Raw genomic sequence first — 20318 nt, forward strand, 5'->3', positions numbered from 1 at the left:
GAGGGGAAGGAGAGCGCTCGGGAGCTCCCCCGCGGCCCGGCCTCCTCCCCCCGCCGGTCCCTGCCCCGTCTCTCCCCTCACGCCGCCTCCTCACGGCGGCCGCCCCGCTCGCTTCGCCTCCCTCCTGCTCTGCCCTCATGCCGGGCCGGCTGCCCACCCGCAGAGGCTGGATGGCGGTGCCTGGCTGACGCACCGCCCGCCCGGGCTGTCCGGGGGCGCCGCCGGCGCCAGCCCGCGCCTTCTGTGAGGAGCCCGTGGCGTGTCCCCCCGCCGCGCCGAAATGGCGGGCTCCCCGCGGCACCGCGGCTAGGCTTTGCAGAAGCGGCCAAAACGCCGCAAAACACTCGGGCCTTTCCAGGAAAACTTTGCTCAGTCGCCTGCGGTCATGACCGGGCGAGCCTCGGCTCTTCATTGCCGTGCTCCCAGCGCCCTGCTTTCACAGGATGGCTTGACGGGGAGATGGTCCGGTCCGACCCCCCTGCACAAAGCAGGGTCAACCAGAGCAGACTGCTCCAGAGTTTTTTGCCCTTTTCCCAGGTGTCCAGGTAACTCTTCCAGGTTTTAGGCTAGTCCAAACCTGTCCTGAAGCAGAGATGATTGGCCTGATGATTTCTGTCAGCTTTGGTTTGGCAGGTGATGCTGGTGAAAGGCTCATCTCCAAACGCCTGTTTCCCGTGTGTGTTTAGAGGTCTCGCAGCACAGGTGCACGAGTTTGGGACTTCAGTGGCAAAGTACTTGAGAACTACTAAAGAGCAGAGGGAATACTGTGTAAAAATACTACATTTTTAAGGCCAAGTCTCAGACAGCGTCAGCAAGTGTTTATCTAAACTGAGCAAAAACATGGTTTAACGAAAGAAGCAGGGTTTAACAAGGACAAAAGGAGCAATAAACATGTTGCTTCTTGATGACAGGAGAATAATTAGTTGGATTATTTTGGTGCAGAGATGAGATATAAAAGGCTTTCTATACTGCAGCGTACGTACCCTTTCTTTAAAAAGTATTCAGTAAAAACTTTCCTTGCTGATCACGAGCTGGCTGTAGAACAAGAAATACTTGGTCTCTAATGATGAATTTTTTTGGGAAAAAAGCCACTCACCTCTTATCTCCTTTCAGCAGAAGTTAATTTACTGGTGTTTCTGACAGTAGGCAAAGGGCTGCTCTGCCCGGCAGAGGCCAATAGAGAGAACTCAGCTGTTCAGTATGTGGTGGACTTACACTGCTTTGAAATGAGCAGACATTATGTTAGTTCCCAAATGGCAGTGCTCCTACTGCTTGATAAGGGAGCTAATTTTCGCACAGGTGGATCTTCTGCACATGCTCCACCGTGGATTTCCAAGGGAGTCTGGCGCGTGTGGTGTTCCTGGTTTATATTTGACTAGGAGCACTTCCAAGAATCTCTGTTCACGCACTTGTTTGGATAAAGGCCCATTGCATCACCTCAGTTAGCTTTTGCACTGCTTTCCCTCCTGCTCTGTTTTTATACTCTTCTTTCTTAATTTGTCATGCTAGCAGGTAAATGGAGAGAAAGTGAATTTATCTTCTGAAATGCATTTTAAGTTGCTGCCATTTATCTAAAGCACCTACTTCATCCCCTTCAGTAAAATAATTATGTTGTTCATTAGTTCCTCTAGCTGCTCATGGCTAAATGCACCGTAGTCAGATCACTCTTATTTTTTCCCTCCTATCAGCCACTTATGAAAGTTAAACATTTGTAATAATGCTATTGGGTTTTTTTTGAAGATTCTCAATTCTGCTGATGTTTTTAAATAAAATATCTCTAGATTAATAGGACTTGGTTTTTCATGTCCAAGCAAATGTTGTACTGTTGGGCACTTCAGTTAATGTCTACATTTTTCCCCTGACTTTTTCATTACTCTCAAATTGAATGTTTAGAATAGTTCTTCCATCCCCTTCTTCTTTTGGAACAGATGCCATTTTAGGTATTGTCTGGGTTTTGGCTTAGTTACTTAATTGGATATACTTATGTTTAAAATAATTCTGGAACAATTGGCAATAGGTTGAGTATACAGCACGCTTTGAGAGCATACTGGAGTCAGCCATTAGCTGCTCTTGTGCAAATGGTGCTTTTCAATTTATGTTGTGCTGTAATTGAGATGCTACAATTAGGTCTTGAGGTCTGTTCCTGTAACTGTTTTTCATAGAGCAAGATTGCTTACACTTCCAGGTTTCTAAGCCTCTTTATAGGTCCTAGGCAAACCTTACCATTGAGAAGCAAGCAGGCCAGCTGTTGACCTAGAACTTGAGGTTCTTGTTTTAAATTCAGCCTTGTCGTAAGTTCTTTTTGATTTTAGAACACTTTGCAAGTCAGATTTGTATGTGTTAACTACCTAACAGCAAGGCTAGGAAGGACATTCAGTGAGTAACAATGTATATATGACTCCGAAGCCTGAGAAATAGTTACTGGATGAGAAACCTGTACCTCTAGTTTAACAATTGCACTCATGAAGCCTTAAATTTCCATCTGTCTCTCTAGAAAGATGGAAATCTCCCTGCCCTCCATGAAATCCATGTTAATCAGTTTACAGGCAGGAGGTCAGCAGCCTGGAAGGTGGAACCACAAAATTCGGGTAGCGCTATGTATCATGAACGTGGCCCCCACATCTAGAAAAGCTACTCAAAGCTCTAAGATGAGATGGATCTACAACCATACTCCTTCAGTATAACTAAAAATCTCATGTATGGAATAGGTAGAATTTTACTCAGACTGAGGAGTGTGTGTATCTAAGAGGTAAGGGCTGTCAACCTCCCTTCTTTCCATGTCACAGGTAAGGCAAGTTACTGAAACCTTGCTTTCTTTAACATAAATATGTAGTTATGGTCTAGAAGGAGAGAAAACGGGAAACAAAATCCTAACTACTTCCCTCAAATTAAAAATACAGTCCAAAACCCAGTAAACAAACCTGAGTCCCTTTCCATAATAGCATTGCAGTGAATACACCCCTTCCCTTGGGGGAAAGTATGAGAAAACAAACAACACAAGAGAAAGTCTAGCCGGTTTAAATTTGTAAGTGGGAGGTGTGCAGACATTATGGTTGTGAGTATGTTATAAGAACCTACGTAGAACAGGCTGGTATGTATTTTCCACATTGTATAATGGTTGCGCACTGAGAGACTCCGAAACACTTCGCCTGGCAATTCTCAGTTCTGTGTGTTGTCTTTGCAAAATGATTGACAGACCCTCAGGTCGCACATATCCGAAGTAAACTGTGTCCTGCTCAGTTACTGAGAGGTCTGTGGATGCTTAAAAATGTGTTTGTAACCTTTGAAACTGCTATCTGGTGGCTGGTCTTTATAGTATTACTGACAACAGATGGCAAATGGTTCCGCTGATGTAATTCTTGCTAGCGTTTCATTCCTGTGAAGTTGCACAGTGTCAAAATCTCAGAAAGTGCCTCCATATTTTTTCTGCGTAATGATTTCAAGCCAAACTAAATAAAAACATTTTATATTATTCAAATTCCCATGGTGTCATGTGACATTTCTGTAATGATTGCCTTGCAGCAGTTTCAGATAAGTGCACGTTTGGTAGCAATTTAAGGCCTGTGTCCTTTAAGTAATGCTTATTAGTACGTAACAGATGCTGTTTAGAAACATTATGCCTTTTAATAGGCTCTGCTTTTAGACTACATGTTCTCATTCCAGGCAGACTGTGGATCAGGCAAGCTTGGAGGTATGCTGTCGTTTATCCAAAGCCTAAGTCAATTTTCTGCTCTGAAGTCAAGCCATGTGTTTTTCCTTGTTTCTTCCATTCTGGTCATAGCTGCCTTGCTGTGTTTTTCCCCCTAGTCATATCTTTGGCTGATTGTCAAGCCATTACAATGAAAACCTTTTGCATTTTTAACCACCAGCAGTGGTTTCTTTTGTCCTTACAGAAGAGCCTGTGTAAACTGAATTTAAACAATCTCAGCCTTACTGTCAAGAGCACAGCAAGCACAGAGTTAGCCCTCTGTTGCCAGCCTGTCCTTCCTTCTCTGCTTCTTCCTCCTCCCAAAAGGAGAAAAAGGGAAAAGCAGAGCCATGCTGATTTTGGAGCACCTTCAAAGACGTGTAGAATAGCTGACACAATGGCACACAGAAACAAGAGATGTTTACATATTTCCTCCACTACTTGCAGCTGTTTATTAAAGCAAGTTCTGAGACAGGCTAAGAGGCTTGTGATTGCTAGTGCAGGTGAGATTAATTTGCAGCCGCATAATAAATTTAGCAAAGTGAAAATTACTGGGGGAGGGGATTTTTTTTGTTTCTTTCCTTTTTTCTCAAATTAATTGCTTTATTTTGAGATTAGTCTGGCTGTACAAATTGCTCCTTGCAAGTAATTTGGAGAAAGGCTGCTAGGCTTTCTTAGGCAGACTTATGCACTCTACTGGTGGGAGCAGTAGGTTTGTCAGATGCGTAAAGCATTTGCAACTCAAATTATGTGGTCTCTGAAACTGCTATCCCTGAAAATCTACACATTTGTCTCATATTTTCATTGCTACATTGTTTGTTTGGGGAACATTGTCCTTTCTGATAGCAAACCAGGGCTTTCAGGTACTTTTGGTATGCCACACATACTGCTATAGTTTGTATGAAATGAAGATAGGGGCCATGTGTAGTGCAGCCTTAGGTTTCCCACACTTGCTTTGACTGATGGTGGTAACAGGGAAATGTATTTAATGCGGTACTTAAGTACTAGCCCTGGTGCCAGGTTGTGACAGTGGGTGTTTCAGTAATAATTTTAAACGCTCCTTGGTCTTAAAATACGGCTATTTTCTGAAACTGTCCTAACTGGCAGTCTGTCTGGCTTCTCCCCATGGGATGAAATAATGTTCATGCTAGACCATTTGCCAAAGTCAGTTGTCATTTCCTGCCATTTCACTATTTCTTGTTTACCAGTACGGGAGACATTGTCTTCCTCTTTTCTCTTAAGTTATAGGATGACTTTTGACCAATGCATCCTCCTTTCTATCTTCCATCTTTGTAAAGGATTGAATTACCACTATCTACATTTGAACTTGTGATTCATGAAAGCTCTACTGCTGTTCACGGAATCTTTTCTGTCATTTTCCTTTCAAATCAGCCTCTTTGAATAATGAAAATACTTCAGTGATATATTTCAGTGTCATCCAGGGCCTCCTGTTTCTTCTTTGCTTAGATTTTAAGAGTCAGACTGTAATTTGAGGTCAGGCCTGGACTATGAACTTCTGCTGGCATAGCTATTTTGGCTATGGTTATGATGAAGTGAGATGTAGCACTGACATAGCTGTGCTGGAAAAAGCCCCTAATATGACACAGTAATTCTGGAAAACTGGTATATTTTTCTTGTATATTTTATTTTGTTTAGGGAGTAGACAAATAATTAAGTTGACAAATTTAGATTTTTTTCTTACATATGCAAGAAAATCCAAACCACTGCCTTCAGTAGTTGAAGTTAGACTTTTCCAGGAACATTTCTGCCCATTTCTTGGTTGCATGAAAAACAGTCCATATTAAGAACTCAATTCTGATGTTCACAGGTTCAGAGGTATTAGCAGCAATCCCACTGAATCAATGGAATTTCCTTGAGGAAAACCTGATATGAACATGAACCTTAAAGCCTCAATTAATTACAATCCTGAATGTCCCTTTTCTTCAGGACTACATCTTCTCTGACGTATTCTGTAAGCTACCTCCTTCTTTTTTACATCTAAGCTCTGTGAAAAAGAGAGTTAACTGTGCAGAAGTATGAATTCCTGATATGTCATAGTTACAGCTGGTAGCACTTCCATGGTTTAACAGTACGCTACAGTTTTTATTTATAAAGTCTGTTTCTGGGCCATAATACCTCAGCTTTTTTCAATTATATTAGATTAGAGCTTTGTGCAAAACATGCCAGTCCAGATGTGTGTTCTGTGTATAATAGGATGGGGGTAGCCTGTTTACACAGATGTATTTTAATTTATCTGTACTATGAGTTGGGAGTGGCTTTATTTTTGTAAGTGTAACACTGCTAAAGATCCATCTGAGGGAAAACAGATATAGTTGGAACCTGTTTGCTGGAGCTTTCAGTACAGGAGTACTGCAGGTTAGAGTTGATTAATGCCATTATGTGATCCCTTCAATATGCACTTGCTTTTCTAGATTTGAAAACATCTTAAATAATGTGGTTTCATCTAGGTATTTTTCCAAAAAGAGCTAAATAATTAAATCAGTTATTTAATTCCTTTGTCTATTTTTTTTTTCCATTTCATAAGTTGCAGATTACTTTAAGTTTTGGAAAATAAATAACACATCTGGCTTATAGACCCTGGTCATACAAGGTTCTGAGGGCCTTCAGAGCTCATTGAAGTGAGTAGAAATTGGAGGTGTTTGGCATTTTTCAGAGGTAGGCTTGTCTAGTCTCTGCCTTTGCTCATCTACATTCTACTAAATAGATGTGTATACTTAGAGCTTTTTTCTTCTCTTTTCTGAAATCAGTAGTAAAAATATGTTAGCGGGAATGGGATGGCTAATGTGATAGCATCCTGCATTTGGGATGCCTAACGTTTGGTCTGCCCTCCATTTGAGTGACAAAATTTGCAGTAATGACATATATGGCTACAGCTGAACTAATCTATTTAATGTTTGGTTTCTTAATTGGGAATGGGATTAGGATTATTCATTTCCCGTCTGCCTTCATTTATTGATTCCACAGCAGAAAATTGTTTACAGATGGAAACTTATATTTAGTTTGACTTCTGAAGCCCTTCTCACCATTTGAATTGTGATAGAATAGTAAGTAATGTACAAATGGCATTTTTGGATCAAAACATAGAAACCTGTTAACGCCAGTGCATTGTTTTTTTTATTCCTTTACGTTCCAAGAGTGATTGCTCTATTAGTAACGGTGAAAAGCAATGCAGTGGGGAAAAACATTGTTTTCATTAATGATGTACAGCATGTGGTTAAGAGCTGCCTTGCCATGTTGGACAGATATCACACCATGGCGTTTGCCCACTAGCTCCATTGCCATCACACATTGTTATGATACTGTAGTTTCACTTACACTAGAACTTGGCTTTTTGACACGTACTTGCTCAATTAAATTCAGGATGTGAGAGTCAGGTTCTGCATGTATTCCCGGGAACGTGCCAAAGACGTCTTCCTTCTTTTGAAAGGTTAAACAAATATGGTTGTCTAATGATAACCACATGCATAGAGCTGTTCGAGCTCATTGGAAGGAACAGAGAAGAGTTGATGTTGAGCACTGCTGTTTAACACAGAGCTCCCACTCCTGTGAGAGGGTAATGGATAGCACTTTTGTTATATGTGCACAATTTAGAAGGGCAAAAAAAGTTATCTTTAGATCCTAGACGCTGTCATGGTTGTGCTGCCATAGTGCGGCAGTGACAGTCCACAGGAGAACAGAGAACAATTTATGTTATATGACTTCTTTGCCTTTTTATGTTGTGACTTCAGAGGCACTGATAAGGAAAACGTCACACCCTTTTGAAGTGGTAGATAAGACATACACTTAACTGATAAGAAACCAGACAGAAGATGAAGTGATTTGTTGGGGCCCACAAAAACACACCTGTGTTAAGAATAAATCTAAGGCGTTCTGGTCTCAGTTGCCTGGTTTAATTACAAGAACATTCCCTCCTAAATATTGACAGGATACACAGTCTTTTTGTGTTGCTGCATGTATGTTTGTCTCGTATTGCAAAGTGTTTTCTGATTTAAAAAAAAAAAGGGAAAATACTTCTTGGACAAAAAAACTCACAGTACTGTCAGAAACACTTAGAATCTGCTGAAGTTTTTTTTAATTGTGAAATATATTGGCACGAAAATAAAGCCAATAGTAAAGCCAATAAATAAAACCAGTACTGCTATTGCAACCATTAGAAATGGCAAAACTTAATAAAAATAATGATATTTGAAAGTTAGAAATGTTAGGTTCTTTTTATCTATCTTGTTTCTGCACCACTAGAAATCACATTTAAGTATTTTTCATACTTTTACGTGTAAAAGTATGCACAAATTAACACAAATGTACAGAGATGCACAGTCCAGATACAAATCCTGTGGTGACCGATGGCTATTCTGTAAACATACAGTTCTTAATGGATGCAGGTAGTATCCGGGTTTGTAGAACATGAAAAAGTAGTTGTAGGATAAATGATTAATTCACTTCACACGTAACATTTTTCATGCTTCATCTACAGTGAGGTTGATGTATTTTGCTTTACAATCTGGCTGCATCCTAAATGCCCTGACAAATTTCTGAAATGGGCTTTTCAAGAAGTAAGTCTTTCCTGGGAGTTCCAGCAATACCTTAATGCATCTTAACCCAATGGTGTGTCTAGTCTGAAATAACTGCATCACCAACTTGTTGGCTTAAGGAAATGGGATTAATAAAGTACATATGAATGCAGGAATAGAAAATTCTTAACAATGAAAACAAATAACTCGTGTTTAATAAATTGTGTATGGGATTCATGATCAAAAAGGGCTTAAGTATATTGGCAATCCACACTAATTTTAAACTTAAATGAATATTTGAAACATCTGTACAAAGAGAGTGAGTTGATTGCCCCAAGTTGTAACTGATTTGTTAGATAATGGCAAAATAGTAAAACCAATACATAGGTACTAAAATGACTAGTCTAGTGAAAGAGAGCTTGAGGGATGTAATGGTGATTTGAATTGCTGTAGCATTATATTAATGAGGTAAGTCTGTGGTTATCTATGTTCTAGTTAAATTATTTCTATTATGGCACAGGATTTAGTTGCAGAGGATATAGAAGGATCATCAAAAAGAACCTTCAGAATATCTGATTAGATTGAAGCATGTCATTTACCTTCGGGCATTACAGCAGCCTGTAGTTTCACTTGTGGAATTTCACATGCAAGTGTGTGCACCATGTGTTTTCTGTTGTATTGAGAATAAATTCTTTTGCCCATGGAAAAATATTTCCTGCTTACTTTAACTGATAGAATGAAATTCTTGCTGCATCTGTAATGATGGGTGTCTGTCTCTAGTCTACAAAAATTAGTTTCTAGTTTAAGGTAGAATATTGTCTTCTATTTTGTGATTGCATTTGTTATTTATCTACCTGATGCAGAACATAAGCATGTTAATCAGATCTATCTGGATTCCCACATATTGATCTTTTTGGATAATAAGTGAAGTGAACTTTGTCTGACTTTTACCTCTCAAGGAGGATATTTGCCTACTTCATGGAACCACCATAAAATTCAGCTCTCTATTCTGGAGAAGATCAGAGGTGGAATAGAAGTGGGTTTAGAAAAAGCTGAGTTTAGGGATCAGGACTGAAACAGGGGACCTTGGTTTATGCCTTATTGGAAGAGCTGCGTGATCTTTTAGGCTGAGGTACCTATGGGTGCTGGAGGGTAGTATCTCATAAAGATGACTTGTATGGGCAGTGCCTGCTTGTTTGTATAGCTAGTTCTAGCTGTAGCTTTTCACTTTAAAAATCAGTTTCTTAGTGCAAGTTGATGACAGAGTGCGAGGAGATGCACTTACACATCCTTGCTTCAGAATGTGGCCCAGACTGCTCCATGGAAACAAAAGAGAGGAAAAACAGAAGCAGTGTTAGTTTTTGCTTCAAAATCTATTCTGTATGCTTGAATTGGAAATGTGACCATTCAGATTTCTCATTTATTTATCTCAAGATAAGTTTTTTTCAGTGGAATTCCATACACTTCCTCCTTCCTCGCCCTGAATGCCCTGCAAAAGACAAAGTCTGGTACCTGTCTGTAAACCCTTCATTGTCACTGCTGCCGTAGAATCCGCCTAGACGATGTCTTGACCTTGTTTACCAGCTTTGGCTATTTAAGATGGCAGCCACTTCAGCGCGAATGTCAGGAATCCCTCCAATGCAGTAGGCCTCCCGTTCTAAGTTTACTCTCCTTATGGTTTATGGTCCCTCCTCTGTGGCTGCAGCAAGAGGCCCCCTTTTTATGACTCACCCCTCCTGCCCCCCTTCGCTCCCCCCCTTCCTCGCTCCCTCCCTCCCTCCCTCCTGCAGATGGTAACCCTTTGTGCACATCGCCTGGCTCGCTGGTGCCAGATTGGCTGCCACAATGTGCTCTTTTGTTGCTGCTAGGTAAGATCAAATTCGAATGAAACCCTGTAATTCAAATTAGCTTAAAAGGCTGTCCTTGGAACTTTGCAATTTTGGTATCCCAGGATGCTGATAGGGGCCTCAGACTGAAGCACTCAGAGGAGAATAGTGCTGCTTTTCTTTTAAAGCGAAGTTAACAAATTATTTTGCATTTGATTTTGGAACCTTTATAACATCCTGTTAGCAAGCAATAAGTATTGTTGTAGTCAAATGCCTAATAATAATAGTTATGCTTAGACTTTGTCAAGGGTTTTTTTTGTTTCTGTATACAAAAAAAGCATAAAAGGGATGTAATACAGGGGGGCAAATATAATTTCTACACTTTGTACTGGGGAAAACTGGGAGACACATTAGTTAACGTAAAAAAAACTTCAAACCAGTGATTTTTCTACTGCCTATGGCAGCTGAACAGTATTAGTGGTGTGTGCATGTGTGTGCAGGTTTTGGGGGGATGTTCACAAAAGCCAGCATTAGCACAACTGACTTCTTGAGGACATTCCAGGGTACCTCAAGTTAAGACTTCTGCTCTGTATTGTCCCTAAAGGAACCTCACTCTCACTCTCTCTCCGTGCCCTCTCCTTATATACAGAAACTGAGACAGATTAATCGTCTTCATGAAAAATTTTTGGATTTCCCCTTTATTGGAGTATGTTCTCCTAGCTCACTTGGGCGTTTTCAGAGTATTACACAGGAAAGACAAGTTAACTGGAAGTCTAAAAGCGTTTTCTAGAAAAAAAAATTACTTCTGTGGAAAGCTGTATTAATGGAAAGTTGATCAGAAGTTTTCTCTAATGTCTCATTATTTAATCTTCTTATTTCATTCTTCAAATGGTCAGTATTACCTTAGAATGCAAGCATTTTATGTACCAGAAAGTTAGTCTAATTTTGAAGGTACTAGTTGTTTTGTTCAGTGAGGAGAAAACATGATTGTGCTTATTAAGTTGTTTTGGCTTAACAATGGCAGGATGTAGCCTTGTAAGCAGCATCTCATGAATAGTATTTATTAGCATGGCCAATATTTTTCTTTTTGCTAAACTTAAATCTTACAAGCTGCTCTTTTGCAAAGAATTAATTTACTAGTAAATTTACTTCAGTAAATTACTAAAGTTTTTAATAATAGTCTTTAATTTCTTTCCCTTATATGGCTTCTTTGCTTGATGGTGTTACACAGCACACTGGGGAAGGCCGTGGCAGAAGAAAACTGCCACTGCTAAGTGCTGGCTGGGATTTTATAATGTGACTCAACTTGCCAGTGTTGCAATGCTGTTTTCTCTCCCATTTTGTCATATACAAACATACTATGAAAACCATTTACAGAGTAGCTTCTCTTCAGCATTCTGACTACATAGCTTTGCTGTCGAGCCTCAGGATGTAAGCTGATTACCTGCAAAGGGCAGAAAAATAGTGTTTAAAGCATTTTAAGCAGTGCTGGGTGGTGGTGAATTATCAGTTGTAGTTTCTTACCCTTTTGCTGAGGAATCAGATATTGATCACTGCCAGAGGGAGGATGGCAGGACCGTGGGTGAATAGTCTGACCTGGTACTGCAAATCCCGTGCTCCTACTTTTACATGGAAAGGTATAATTTTCAATATGGTACTTTTATGATTCATAGTTTCTGAATCTTAATGTAGACAGTTCTTGCAATGGCCCTCGTAAGACTGTTCATTGTCTCAGCCGCTTACTTTGCACTTACTATCAGTGCAGTTATTTCACGTTAAACTTGGGTCACACGAGCTGCCATGTGGGAGCAAACCGTGATTAAAAATGGAGGATTCAGAACTAAGATTCCAACTATAGCAGTGTGATAGAAGATTTTGTCCTCAGTTTGGGGCTTACAAGAGTTGCAGGTGTAGCTTGTTGATTGAAGGCCCCTTAAATTGAAACTATATCCTTCCTATGATAGAAGACTGGCAGAATACTATTTGGACTGCTAACCCATTTCTTCTGATGTTCTCTATCTTGAGCTGGTGATGAGCCACCAATCCATCTGGTTTGTTATATCAGAAAGAGGTTGCTTGGTTCCTCACGAGCACTGAGTTGGACTTTGCATTTAGGTAACAGGCATCAGATGTATGTCATTTTTGTTTGCATGCAGTTAACAAATACCTTGCATGAATACCCTTCAGCATTGAGTCACATGGATTAAAAGTTATGTTGCATAAAAGATGATGGTTACTACTTTGGGAACTCTTATGTAGGTAGATATTTTGATATTTTTTGACATTATTTCATTGTTTTGAAAGTGCCCAATTGAAGTTACTCAAAAAAGAGAAAGAGAAAACTAATAATAAAACTGCCCCATAAAGGGGCAGTCTTCCAAGAAAGAGTGGAAGCTTTGGAATTCTTTTCCTGTTATATTTTTGGACAGTACTAAAACTCAGGCTGTGTTTTGAAGACTTTTTTTGCTCTTCCAGCTTCAAAGCAATTTACTTATACCTAGAGAAATTTGAGACTTTGCTTGTTGAATTCAAAGGAGACAAATGTGATTTGATGCTGTCATGGTTCTTCTTTGTAAAATTGCATGTCAAGAGATAAATAACATATAGATAGGTTTTTACCAGCTTTACTATTTTAGACTAGGATTATACAAAAGGCTCTAATGGGAACAATAAGGGGCCAGCTACACCAAGCAGCTGCTGGGGAAACTGAGGTTTTAAAACTCATGTTTCTTAATTAATTTAAAAAGTAAAAGTATCTTGTGTTTTATTTTAATTACAGGTTGCCTTTACTTGGTAGATACGTTAGCAGGAGATCCAGAGGTTCTGCAAGTAGATGCTGAAACATACTATGAAAAACTCTTGAAGAAATCATCGTCTGCTCCTGATGTGTATTCGATTCCTGGAGGAAAAGAGGTAGTAGGCTGATTTTTTTCATACTGCAAGTTAGATACTTGCAAACTAGTTTGTTGGTTGTGCTCGTAGTCTGTCTGTGAATAGGGGTAAACTGCTGTGGCTGAATTGCAAATCTCTTAAAATCAGCAAATTCTGCATTATTTCAAATAGTTTGCATGCTGCAAATGAGAGATAAGCTTAAACTACAAGTCTGAACCCCTCTGAGTGTGGATGAGGGTTTGAAGTACTTAGCTGAACTTTGCATTAGACCTGCCTCCTTATAGGACTGAATCAAAAGTGAATTTGTTTATACCATGTTTATACCGTGGCGCAGCTCTGTATTCTGCCTCTGCTGTGCAGTTTACACAGGTATTGTGGCATAGTCTATCTTTTGTTTCCATTCTTTCCAATACTTATAATTTTGAATATGGGTTCTCCCAAAGGAATTCTGATCAGATGTGATTGATAGATGGTATAAATACTGTAGGTGCCAATGCTTTAGGGTCCATTCCTGAGCCACCTGGGGGGAGTGCACTGGAGATAACTGAGCAGACCTATTAAAAATTCTGACTTCAGTCCACCTATGAAACCTTTCGTTCTGGGCATTTTCTAGATCGTAAAAGGTGTGCTGGGCTAACTGTTATTGTACTATCAAACCAGTAAGTGGATTAGTTGAAATAAATGTTTGGAATACGGTGGCATTTCTACAATTTAGGAAAATAGTATGCAGTAGTTTCTAGAAAAATGCTGTTTCAGGTGGGTAGCTTCATCTTTGAGCCGTGAATGTAACTAGCTTTAAATATTCTTTTAATGCCCTCTAGTGGACCATGTAGGGTTAAATACAAACAAACCTGAAAATGCAAAAATCCCCCAGGTTAGGGCTTCTGTGTCCTTACCTCAGCCTTTCATGCCTGGTCGTACTTTTAGAGACTCATTTGCTGTTCATTAGAAGGGAGCGTAAGTTAAAATCCCAAGCAGTGCTGTGTGTATTCCTGCAATAGCTAGACACAGTGAGATCAGTTAAAGATGGACTTCTGGCTTTTGATTCAGAACTGTCTTGATTTTGTGGCTTGTCATCAGACCTTAAATATATCACATGACTGATTTGAGTCTCATAGCAACACATTTCTCTTTGCATTCATTTAATTCAGATCTAATCTAATCTGCAGTCAGACAGCTATTTGAGGGCATAAGTAATGGTAATGTTCTTGCTGTATTGGTTTTTTCCTTATACTCTATAATAAATAGTTCAAAGAATGTTGATATTTTGTAATTAAAAATAAATTAAATGTAATAAGGTAAAGCTCCCATCCCCAGTGAACATCTCAGCTAACAATCTCCATTATGTACCTACAACCTGAAGGATGAGGATTTTGGTGTTTGAATAATGGCTGCAGTTACCAGGCTTTTTTTTCCTCTGTGTATCTGAATTAGAGCAGGTTTCAAGTGGCAGGACCGGCAACCATGAATAATTATTTAGCAAGTGTTAAGTGGCTGTCAGCCCACTTGCTCGGGTCACAGAACTTCTTTTTGGTATGGCACGGTCTTTGGTCAAGCATTCAGTACACAAATAGCAAGGATTATTGCAAGTCAGGATGGAAGCGCATTGGCAGTGTTCATACACAGAAAGCTATGCTTGGCTCATGCTGATCTTGTTAGCGCCTGTGAAAGTGCACATTACCTTATAAAACAAAATAACAGTCGTAGCAGTATTGGAAATAGTACTGGCCTTTTCATTATAGTAATGCTCCTGGGTGCCATAATGACATTGATGCTGTTGTATTTGAAGCATGCAAAGAACGACTGAATCCCCAGAACATACTGAGATTTTGGGAAGCTCATGAATACAGATTTCAGGCAGTTTTCAGTTTTTTTCCTGGAGTCCAGTGTTTGCATAGATGATCCCAGGATTCTGGCACTCCTAAACTAGTGAACACTGGTTTAAACTTAAAGTTATCTTGAATAATCCATATTCATACTACTCCTTCCATGCACCAAGAAATATTAAATGTATCACATGACTGATTTGAGTTTCGTAGCAAACTGACAAATGGGTGCAATTAGAGAGAGAGGCACACCCACACATACACAATGGACCAGATTTTTGAAAGTACAGTACATACTGTGCTAAATTATGCACGCTCTTTGCCTGTACCTAAACTTAAATGAGAGCATTTGCAATATTCATATGGAAATCGTCATCTCTATGCATATAGAGCTGTTTGAGCACAGTAATTTTGTGTTTATGTGTCACATTATTTAGAAGTTTAGTCGAAGACTGAGAGTTTGAGCTGCATTTTGATTTTAGCTTTGCCTTCAACATAACCACCTTGTGCCAATTATCTACCCTCCCTGCGCCTCACAGATAAACTGCCCAGGCACTGCCCTAATGCTTTGATACTCCCTGTACCCTGAGGCTTAATTCATTGTTTGCAAAACACCACAAGTAGTCAGCTGGACGATGCTGTAAGAAGTGCAAGTTGTATTTGTTTTTATTTGCTGTGTCTGGTCTTTCATAACACCATTTGTCTGCATGTAACAGTGTTTAAAGCCAGGTTATGTACTAATCATAGTAAGTCGGCATTAAAGTCTTCACTAACTTCGGTAGCTTAATTTCTTTTAAATTAACATTACTTACTGATAATATTACGATATTATGTATGTTTCAGTGCCTTGAAGTTCAGGATTGAGAGGGTGTTGTGCTAAGCTTATACCATGCATGTTAGTAAAACATATCATAAGTGCATCTAATACATGAAATACTTCTCGCGAGCTTTGCAGTACAAACGGCTACAGGGCTTGTTTGTTTTTTAGGTTAAACTTGAAGATTCCTGTGTGTGTTTTGTCCCTCTCTACCGAAATAATCCTACTTGCAAAATGTTGCTGTTAACTGATCCAAAGGATAAAGAGACAGGTTAGAATTGGTCAAAATATTTTGAAATTTGAGTAGTTGTACTTTCTTTACTTTTAAGATGGTCTGCTTGTTTATATATTTAAATATTTTGGGAATTGTTTTGAATATGAAGTGGATTCAGTTTACCTGGCAGGGATTTGTGTCGGTGGGCTACTGATTAGAAGGGAGGATTGACAATCAGGGCTTTTAAATTCTATGCATAGCTCTGCTGGTAGCTGCAAAATCACCTTGGGTAAATCTGTTATTCTTTCTGAGTTTGTTCAGTGGGGTAATATTTTTCTAATTCAGGATGACGTGAAATTTAGTGCATTATAGTTTGGATAGAATTCTGAAATCCTTAAACAAGATCAAATATATATATGTAAATTGTATTAGGTCTTACTAATTCTTATTCATATTATTTTTACTTTATGATATCTTCTTCAGTCCTAGGTTTAATTGCCTCCTATTTCCAGTACTGGTGTGTGAGGTGTAAATTTGGAGTGAGACCATGGTCAGGAATTGAGTTAAATCAGTTTTATTTGGCAAGATATACCCTTTCAAGATATTATTTAAACTCTACCAGCTTTGCCTTGCTTACTGCTAGTAATGCTGGTGTTTTCCTATTACACCCATGTGTCAGCCTGACAGGGATACACTACAATTGTGTTACAGGCAGTAGAAGTCAGCATGTGCTTACTGGTGTTTCTGTTTCATGAGTCACTGGTTAGAGTATCAACAGGTTGTTAAGATTTGATCAATAATTGCATCTAAATCTTATCTTCCTGCTATCAGGATCACAGTATCTTCAGACACAGCCTGATTTCTTCCTACTTACTCTCTTAGGCAAGTGTCTCTGACTATGGAATGTGAAAAAATACAAATGTAAAATAAGTAACAACTCTTGATACCACTGTCATTAACAGGAAACTTGACTCCAAGTTGCATAGTACCAAAAGCCCAGGTTGCGACCCACCTAGATTAAATGAGGAGTGTTGGAGCTGTTGTGAAGCAATGGGCTATAGAATTTTTGGAACATCTACAACAAAGACATGAACCTATGCATTGACCCATTGTGTCACTTAGGGAATACAGAACACATGAAACCTCTTAAAGTTTCAGCTTCCAAATGTGGCAGCAAACTAATGACATCTGTCATTTAAAAACATACCTTTTTTTTTTTTTTGGAAGGGATAAGCTGTAACTTACACCTGAAAGGCTTTAATAGCTAGTGTTCTTAATAATACAATAAAGGCAAGTCAAAGAAGTTTAGCACTCTATGTTCAGTTCTGAAGTGTGTCAGGTAACGATCTTACACTCCTAGAACAGGTACTATTAGTGCAACTAAGTGTTCATTGTTCAGTCCAAGCCCTGTAACCAGGAAATTTCTTCATAAGAACAAAAACCAGATTAAAATCATCTGTGGTTAGAGGTGAACTTGGCAAAGTTTTCCAGCTCCTTTTACATACAATTTCAATTGGACATTTGCTAATGGGTTGTGATTCACATAGTTGAACATAGGAGATGTTTCCAAGCTACAAGTGTAGTCAAAAGGCTTTCTGGTCCCTCTAAAACTATTGATACAGAATTACTTTCCTGACATTAATTTATATATTCCATTAACATTTTTCTGAAGAGAGATAGGCACTGGTGTGATAAAGCAGAGAAGCGTCTACACCGAAGGCCAAACTTGCTCAATGAGTGCAGTTGTGCATACCTACTGACTCATGTTCAACGGAAAGTAGTTGAAAATAGCATTAAGTTAGTTTAGGCTGCACAAGAGGAATGGGGATCTGTAACAACTGCAATGCAAAAACAAAGAATTATTAAATAAATGGAGGTGAAAGCAGTGCGTTTAGCACAAATCTTCAGTTAAATGATCTAATAGTATTAGGAACAAGTATTAGTGAGATACATGTACACAAGGAAAAAATGGTTTCCCACAGGAACAAGTCAAACAAGTCCACCTTGGAGCCTAAATTATACGATAGCTATCTACATTAAAAGCTTAAACCTAGCAGAATAAACACCTTATTATATTATAAACAACAGACTGACTGACTACTGTGACCCCCTTGCAAAACTTTAGCTTGAGTCACCAGCCCATAGGCACAGAAAGAGTCTCACAGAGATCAGTAAGTCTAGTTATTTAAGTAAGGCCTACGTCATCTGGCTTTTAATATTTCCTTTTAAAAGTATGATTTAAAGGATTTTACTGGAAGTTTTTGTTGCTGGATTTTATATGCTATAAACATGTGGCCAGCCCTCCTACACACATCAAATTTGACTGATGTGATTCTTTTCTTTAGATGAGTTTTAATAAATTTTCATTAGTTCTCTAAAGTCTGCTGGGATGTGTGTATATGTGTGTGCATACCTATATATATGGGTATATACATTTGAAGTATTTTGTCCAAATATTTTTCCCACAGTTCAACAGATTTGGAATTGACTCTTAAGGCAGCAGACTGTGTTAACGTGGCAAGTCCATCTGGATTTGCTTACCTATATGACCTTTTGTTCTGACCAGTGAACAGATCAAATTGTTTCAAAACCAATTCCTTCAGAGAAAAGCAATATTTATTAACTCAGTCATCATTACTTACGGACATGGGCAGAAAGTTAAAACACTAAACAGGTTGCATGTTTTTTTTTTCCTCCCTTGAGCTTTACACTTTTCTTGTGAACTCAAGTTTCATCCAGATGGGAGAGGCAAACAATCTTGCTGTAGTTGACCTTTTCTCTTTCTCATGTGCTGTCTGGTGCATCTGCATTTTGTTTTACTTCACACCAGGAGTGCTCTTAGAAGCAAATTTCCTGGTTGTCCCCACGTGCTGTGCTTTAGTTCATATCAAGGAGCAGAGTGTGTGAACTGGGTTACTTTTGGCTGAAATGAAATCAGAGGATGCACTCTAGAAGCACACTGATGTGCCCCAGCCTCTAATGGGCTTTTAGTTTTCAGCACCAGGCTAGAATTTGTGAACCTCAGGTTCTCTGCACCAAATGTTTTGCTCTGTGAATTCAGTTTTGTTAGCGTTAGTCTTGCTAATGCAATCATGGCCCACTGATTTTTCCTCTTGCAATTCATTTGGACATTTCTGAAGTCCAGTGGGGGAAGGCAGACAAGGGTGTCCCAGATTACGCTGGGGTAGAGGTGTTTACTGAGAAGCAATTGGAAACAGAGCAGAAGATGCGGCTAATAAGTGTGTAGGGCATGTTTACTTGTGTACTTCTCAGGTCCTGGTGTGGATAGTGAAGCAGCAAGAAGCGTTAGAATCCTCATTGCTTAGTTCTGCCACAGCTCACATAATGCTCTGAGACCATATCATATTGCTCCCGAGAGCCACAACCTTCTTCTGCTCTGGTGGTTCTACGGACTGGTGACTGCCAAAACCCTGGCTAGAGCCTTTTCAATTTAGTTCTCTTCTCCAGCTCTATCCCTGACACCATCAGTTCCCTCAGCTTCGTTCCAACATCTCCACCTTTGTTCCTGGTGGCTCCCCAACATCCCTCACCTCCTAAAATGAACTCTGAACAAAGCCTTGACAACTGCTGGGGTTAACCACACACCTGGGCAGTACTTTAATCTCAGTGAAAAAACTGTATACCTTTTATGTCTTATGTTCATATGTGATGGGATTTCCTCTTTCAGCTTTATTTGCATTTACATCTATAACGGTTAAGTATTGCGTAGATAAAATGATGTATATAATACTTGTGAAATAATATCCACTGTAATATACTTATTTTCCCACAGTTCCCAAAGAAAATATTGTCAATCTAATAATTTATATTTGAAATTCTAGTAATTTAGACTCTGGAAAAATAGTGAATTTAGCAGCCTAGCTACAAGTTTGCCTGTGAAGAGCTTTAAAGTTTGATGGCATTTAATTCTTGAACATAGGTTAAAGGGGGCTTGATTCCAACACTGAAATTTATACCTGATCATCTTGATCAGATGGGTTGTCCAGAAGTGATGCATAGCTTGTGGTCTGAAATGACCTGCATATTCTAAAAAGAAAATGGATATGCTAGCTTTTCCACAGGACTTGGTCTTGGTTGGGAACATTTTTAATTTATTTTTGATGGGCTGAGTGTTCTGTTCCGTTAGTGTATCTGTACAGATATTTTTATGAGAATGTAAATTGTGTTGTAAGGGCTTACAGAGCATAACGTGGGTGATTAACAACTTTATAACACTAAATAAACATACACTATTGTGGCATTTTCTATATGGTGTATATAATAATTTACAATAACTGTTAGATGCCATGGAACATTTATCACAAGACATTTGCAACAAATCACTGAGTAAAACTCGAATTGTAGCAGAAAATGTAATTGGTTGCAGGAAAGATATCTATCTTGGATACTTGAATGGCTGCCATTACTGCAGCATCTGCATGCCTCCCAAGCTTTAATGTTTTTATTTCGATAAGACTCTTCGGAGAGAGAGAGAAATGCTCTTATTCCATTTTAAAGATAGG

The 20318-nt window shown here is 39.1% G+C and overlaps 1 protein-coding gene across 3 annotated transcripts in view; it reads left to right on the plus strand.

The window, feature by feature from the left end:
* Positions 1 to 20318, plus strand: part of LOC140655649 (protein FAM169B-like) — a 40835-nt gene that overhangs the window by 721 nt on the left and 19796 nt on the right. Inside the window, exons 1-3 of one of the 3 annotated variants that reach the window (XR_012043817.1) lie at positions 10 to 545; positions 12826 to 12959; positions 15753 to 15852. Coding sequence is in view for 2 of the 3 variants with exons in the window: in XM_072870398.1 (XP_072726499.1) it covers positions 386 to 545; positions 12826 to 12959; positions 15753 to 15852 (394 nt within the window). In the remaining variant the exon portion in view is untranslated. Of the gene's footprint in view, positions 1 to 9; positions 546 to 12825; positions 12960 to 15752; positions 15853 to 20318 lie in introns of those variants that run through there. The other 2 variants (XM_072870398.1, XM_072870400.1) reach the window with 2 other exon arrangements.

Source organism: Ciconia boyciana, chromosome 8, assembly GCF_034638445.1.
Source record: "Ciconia boyciana chromosome 8, ASM3463844v1, whole genome shotgun sequence".
Taxonomy (NCBI): Eukaryota; Metazoa; Chordata; class Aves; order Ciconiiformes; family Ciconiidae; genus Ciconia; species Ciconia boyciana.